Source organism: Rhagoletis pomonella, unplaced genomic scaffold (assembly GCF_013731165.1).
Source record: "Rhagoletis pomonella isolate Grant_MI unplaced genomic scaffold, Rhpom_1.0 Rhpom_scaffold_00002, whole genome shotgun sequence".
Taxonomy (NCBI): domain Eukaryota; kingdom Metazoa; phylum Arthropoda; class Insecta; order Diptera; family Tephritidae; genus Rhagoletis; species Rhagoletis pomonella.
This window is the reverse complement of record NW_023458556.1, coordinates 40,360,527-40,366,784: the sequence shown is the minus strand read 5'-3', so window position 1 is coordinate 40,366,784 and position 6,258 is coordinate 40,360,527. Positions and strand designations below refer to the sequence as shown.

At 37.9% G+C, this 6,258-nt stretch overlaps 1 protein-coding gene across 2 annotated transcripts in view; it reads left to right on the top strand.

The window, feature by feature from the left end:
* Nucleotides 1-4,181, top strand: part of LOC118733595 (transcription factor Sp9) — a 91,523-nt gene extending 87,342 nt beyond the window's left edge. The window contains exons 2-3 of one of the 2 annotated variants that reach the window (XM_036463052.1): nt 1,344-1,696; nt 1,816-4,181. In XM_036463052.1, the coding sequence (XP_036318945.1) occupies nt 1,344-1,696; nt 1,816-3,220 (1,758 nt within the window). In that variant the 3' untranslated portion in view covers nt 3,221-4,181. Of the gene's footprint in view, nt 1-1,343; nt 1,697-1,800 lie in introns of both variants that reach the window. The other variant, XM_036463051.1, reaches the window with a different exon arrangement.
* Nucleotides 4,182-6,258: the final 2,077 nt, after the last annotated feature.

Here is a 6,258-nt window from a genome sequence, read left to right as displayed (position 1 = left end):
TCGACGGTTTTTTCTCATTTCCTATGTTTGTGTATCTCCGATTAAAACAAAATAGCAAAATATATGGCCTTTCTATAGAATAATAATCGTCTATCGCCTGGAAGTGTAATGCAGCAGATGTTAATAAGAAAAAGACATAATTAGCGATTATTTTGTAATAGTAAATGTAAAAAAATATAATCTCGAAAAGGCGCTACAGTTCATAAGCCATTCATCAAACACAACCTTGACTCCTTCGACCCTTGACTTTGTAGGATTAATGCAAAAGAGATAAAAGCAAAAAAATTAAACACATTTCGGCGCCAATGAAAAATAATCGCGCATTAGTACCAAGAAACCGAAACAAGTGTCAGGATTTACGATCATTCGTTACGCTTCGCAAGTGTGGCAAGGCAAAGAAGAAGTCAAAATTGTATTTCCTTTTATTTCATTCATCCTTCTTTTGTTTTTGAATTCAATGCTATTTGTTGGGATCTTAATGACTTCCTCTCGTTGGTTGATTGAGGATTCTTTTTGGTGAGAATATTAGAAGATATGCGTTCAGAATAGAATAAATCAAAATTTCGGCATAGATTGAAGTATGAATGGATAATTGGTTGGGCAGATGCACGATGAGGAGTTGCCACTACTAGTGTTGTTACGTCTTGCTGTTGTTGTATGCGTGTTTTTTTTTTTGTTTTTTTTTTTTGCTTAAGAGAGAGGAAATTGAGTTGGAGTGGAGCGGTCAAATTAGATTTCGTACACAAATCAAATTTATTTAATTTTACCTGAAGTTCTTGCTGCCAAACACTGTGTGGGATCATTTTTGGCTTGAGTGGTGTGTTGTTGATTTTGTTGTTGCTGTTGTAATTTCGCTTATCGAACGCAACCAATTTGTATTCAGATTATTTTGGCATTGGTTTGGCAATTTCGTGGAATATTCTCACGCTTTCCAAGTAATTTTATTTAAAAAATTTGATTAGATTTAGCGCGAAAAGTACTTTTCGAAAATTGGAGGTGTTTTTTTTTTCTTCTGACCGTTAGTTGCAGCAATATTTCATTTAATATTAAATTTATTGTATATGTAGATAAATTTACGTTTGCAAACCAAAAAGCTTAAAATCTCTAACCTTCATGAGCTAATAAACCTTTGTTCCTAAACGCAATACTGAGGCGCTACTGCGGAGCAACTGCCCTTTTTACTCAACTGCCCTGCTCAATTCACGGCAATTTAACAATTCCCTCAATGCTGGTTTAGAAACAAAAGAGGTTGTTGCTTTGTAGTACTGCGCCAGTAATGCGTTTACGAATGAGGAAAAAGTAATTACTTTCGCACTTAACACTTTTCCTTTGCTTCCTTTCAGGATCATCCCAGTCTGCGTGGCACACCCCTCGCGATGTTAGCTGCGCAGTGCAATAAATTGTCGAGCAAATCACCTCCTCCGCTGGCCGACGCCGCTGTAGGTAAAGGCTTCCACCCTTGGAAGAAAAGTCCCACATCGCCGTCGAGCGGTGGCGGCAGCAGTGGCGCATCGAGTGGTTCTCTTTCCGGCGCTGCCGGTGGACAACACTCGCCATGCACCATATCTTCCGCTTCGTCGTCCTCGGGTTCGGGCTCGTCAGCTAGCAGTTTGGGCTTGGGCGGCACTTCATCTGCGGCCTCATCGCGCAGTCTACCCTCATCCAGCATCAATACAATGGTCAACATCACTGCTAGGTAAGCACTCAATTTCATATACATACTCCTTCCCTCATGCATGCCCCTTTCCAATACCACACCACCAATTGTGCAACAAGACTTATAACTGAGAATAATTTCAGCATTTATCCTTACAGTCGTCCGATTCCATCGTCATGTGCTGCGGTCAGCAATCCCTCGGCCTACGGTGGTGATTTGTACTTCCCGAATACGAGCAGTGCCGGCGGTGGCATGGTAGCCGATAATCATCATATGCATCAGGGTCTGCTGGGCAAGGTGGAAGGTGCAACATTCGGTTCGGTGTACTCACGCCATCCCTATGACTGGCCATTCAATGCCGTCACCCATAAAGCGGCCGAAGCTGCAAGCGTTAATTCTGGCTGGTGGGATATGCACAGCGCTGCGGGTAGCTGGCTCGATATGGGTGGCGCCGGCATGCACTCAACAATGGCCAATTACGCCACAGCCGCCGGTTCCGACTACTCATCCGCGCTGTCACATTCGCTCTCCAACACCGCCCATCTGCTGGGCTCCGGTCAACATCTGCTGCAGGACACATACAAGAGCATGTTGCCCGGTCAGGGCGTGGGTGGCTTCTCGCTGCCACACAGCTCACCATCGGCCGGCTCCACTGCGGCCTCGCCGCAAGCATCCACGCCATCAACACCATCGCCACGTTCGCAGCGACGCTATGCCGGCCGCGCCACATGCGATTGCCCCAATTGTCAAGAAGCTGAACGGCTCGGCCCAGCCGGCGTGCACTTGCGCAAGAAGAACATACACTCGTGCCACATACCTGGCTGTGGTAAAGTGTACGGCAAGACGTCGCATCTGAAGGCACATCTGCGCTGGCACACCGGCGAGCGTCCGTTCGTTTGTAATTGGCTCTTCTGCGGCAAACGTTTCACCCGCTCCGATGAGCTGCAACGCCATCTGCGCACACATACGGGCGAAAAGCGTTTCGCTTGCCCCATCTGTAACAAGCGCTTCATGCGCAGCGATCACCTAGCCAAGCATGTGAAGACGCACAACGCCACCGGTCAGGGTGGCAGTATGAAGAAGGGTTCATCAGAGTCGTGCAGCGATTCGGAGGAGCCCGGAAATCAGTCAGGCGAATCGAATGGCCTATCAGGTGGCAATGGCCAGCAGAGTGGTAGCAATAGCCATCCGGGTACGCCAAATTCACATCAGTCAGGCGGAAATACAACACCCACTGGTGGGCTGTTGTCAAGCGGCTTGCATCTTTCATCGCCACACAACATGTCCGGTGGTTCGCCAGTGATGCTACATGCGCACCAACAACAACATCATCAACAGCAGCAGCAGCAGCAGCAACAACAACAACAGGCACACGCGCAAGCGCAAGCGCAGGCACAGGCCCAAGCGCAGGCGCAACTGCAACATCATCAGCAGCAGCAACATGCGCATGCGCATGCGCATTTGCATCAACATCATCACCATCATTTGCTGGGAAGCTCGGCGCCCAGTCCGGGTTTGGATCATCACAGCACGCTGGTGGACATAAAGCCACCGATGGTTTGAGGTTCATTGGGACCCTTTCTATTTACCAACTGAGGTGAGATCGAGAACGGGTCCTACGATGAACTATTTTGGCAACTGATGAGCTGAAGGAAAACCGCCTACAGATGAGATGCATTGGCTTGTATGTATTGTATGAGAAGGGTAGAGGAGGCGGCTAAAATACCAGTGAGGTGGAATAGATAACGAATTGTAAATAGGCTTGTAACATTGTGTTGTTGTAAAATGTAAAACAATCAAAAATGCTAAACTAAATGTACAACAAAAGTTAAAGAAAAAAAAATCCTTAAGAGAACTGCAAACACGATTTTAAACAAGAATTCTTGTAATTATAAAGTATGAAATTCTATTTCAAAATCAATACAAATTTATTTAAATATGTAGTTTAAGAAAAAGTATGTATGCCGAAAAAAAAAATCAAATAACGTCACTGAAAATTTGTTTCTCTAACTAAAACCATATTTGATAATTTTCAAAATAAAATATCACTGTAGCTGCGGATAATGAATAACAACAAGAAAAAATTTCTAGTCCAATTAAAAAATATTAAAAAAATTAAAATAATAAAAAAAGTGACGATTACGATTTAAATCTAAAAACCGCTTGAATTTGCTTGTGAAAATACTAAGCCTCTAATCTTTAAGCCTCTAAGCCTTTGAGCCACCTGTTTGTTGGTGGGCGCTCATTTTAATTTTTATAAGAAATCTTAAATAAATGAATGGTCAAATAAAATTTTTAAAACCGAGTAAGACCACATGAAGTGTACCACGAAAATTTGGCTAAGTCACGGAATTTTGAAAAAGTATATCATTTGTAAAGTGCTTATAATGCTTATGCTGGCATATACAAATTTTGAAAGATTAAAAAATAAAATTATTGAAAAACTAGCAAATAGCCAGCGTGTTTCACTGCGCCTTAAAAGTGTATCGAGGGCTGATATTTAAGTTATTATTAATGTTCACAAAAACTTCTTTGTAATGTTAGAACCCATCTGGGACTTAACTGTCATCACTGATGTTAATTCTTACTTTGCAATTTAATAGTAAATTCACCTGTAAAGCGTTATGCAAGGTCAGTCAGCATTATTATCACCGATGACAGTTAAGTCTTAGCTGAATTTTTATGTCAGAATCTCATTTTTGTGAAAAATGCAGATAGAGGATATATATTGAATAAAAGCCCTCAATATAAAAACAAATTTTCGATTTTGAAAAAATAAAGTTTTTTAGAAATAAGGGTGTTAGTTACTATAATTTCGAAGATATTTAATCCTGGAAATGTAATTTATAATCTTATAACTCGTTTCTACATATCGTACGCTTTCTTCAAAGGTGTATTAATTCAATATTTACCTTATCTAATTACTTTAACTGAATAAAATTGTTCAAATAGGTGGCAACTCGCTACAAAAATATTTCGGCAGTAAACTTTCTTAAACTTCTTTAGTTTAATTCCCGTGTTGTAATATTTCAGTATATCAATTTAATAGTTGAATAAAATTTTTCAAACAGGTGGCAACGATCCTCAAAAATATTTTTGGTAGTAAACTTTCATAAAACTCTTTAGTTTGATACCCATATTGCAATGTTTAAATTATTTTATCAATAAAATTAAATTAAATTTTCAAACAAGTGGCAACCTTCCACAAAAAATTTTTGGATATAGGCCTACTTAAACCTCTTTATTTTCACAGCCGTATTGCAATATTAAATTTATCATTTCTATTTGCTTAAATTGCAATTTTCAAACAGGTGGCAACTCTGTTATTATTTTTGTTCTGTATTTTAAGTAAGACCTTTAGAAATTACTCGGTGAAAACTGCATTCAATTCCATGTATATCTGACGGACAGATGGCAGACAGACAGACAAAAATTCTAAAAATTCTTGATTTGGCTTCTGTATTAAAGTGTTTATAAAAATTTGGCATTGCCGTTTTTGTATAATAAAGTGTAAACCTTAATATTCATATAAGCGTGCGAAATTTCGTGCCGAAATCTATTATATGTAGATTAGGAATGAATTTTTCTTTTTTGTCCGCTCTAAAATATAATTTTCAATAACATGGACAAATATGGGAATTTCTGCAAAATATTTATATGCCAGCTTTTTAGCATTATGATATACATAAGTTTTTCAAAAAAGCCGTGACTTAGCGAAATTTTCGTGGTACATTTCACGCGGCCTTACCCAACTATTGACAGAATCTCTTGTTTTGTATAATTAAAATTAAAAATCCTACAAAAGCACAAAGGAGAAAAAAACCCACACACAGATAAACACAAATGAAAATATATACACATGTGCGTATGTATATTAGTCGTAAGTGCATAGCTAGTTTTTTTTGAATAAAACTAAGAAAAAAGAAAATAAATTTTAAAAAGCATTGTTGATTTTTAGCTAAACCTGAACTTGATAAGTAAATTAATGCAGAATTATTAAAATTATTTAACTACCGTTTACAGAAGCGAGCTAACAATTTTAAGAAAATATATATTGACTAAATATATAAAAAAAACACTGTAGCTTGATTAGTTTATAAATAACAAAAAACGTTCACTTTAATTTACTGCTTTCCAAATCGAAGAATAAAAAACGTGTATTTTATTAGAATATCAATTGATATCAGATGAATATACATACATATATGTAGTCAAAATAGGTTTGGAATATTAGAAGCATCGATTAAGTGGCGAGTCGATTGGACATTTTTTAAATAGTAGTCGAAACACAAAAAAATCATACTTATTTGCACAACTGTTTTTTTTTGTAATTTTTTTGTTAATGAAAAAATTTTATATAAATATTTTTGTTAAAAAAACGTCCGCGTTTGATGCTTTTAACATTCCAAATATGTATGAAATATCTGTAAATTACTTTAAAATAAATATTGCAAATAAAAATATTAATAAAAATATGATTATTACAAATAAATGTGTGCATCAACATTTTAAGAATAAGTTGTATTTTTAATTTAAATTTATTTGGCGAAAGGTTAATTAGAGTGGCACTCGGATTAACATAGCATTCAAAGTTCAAGGCG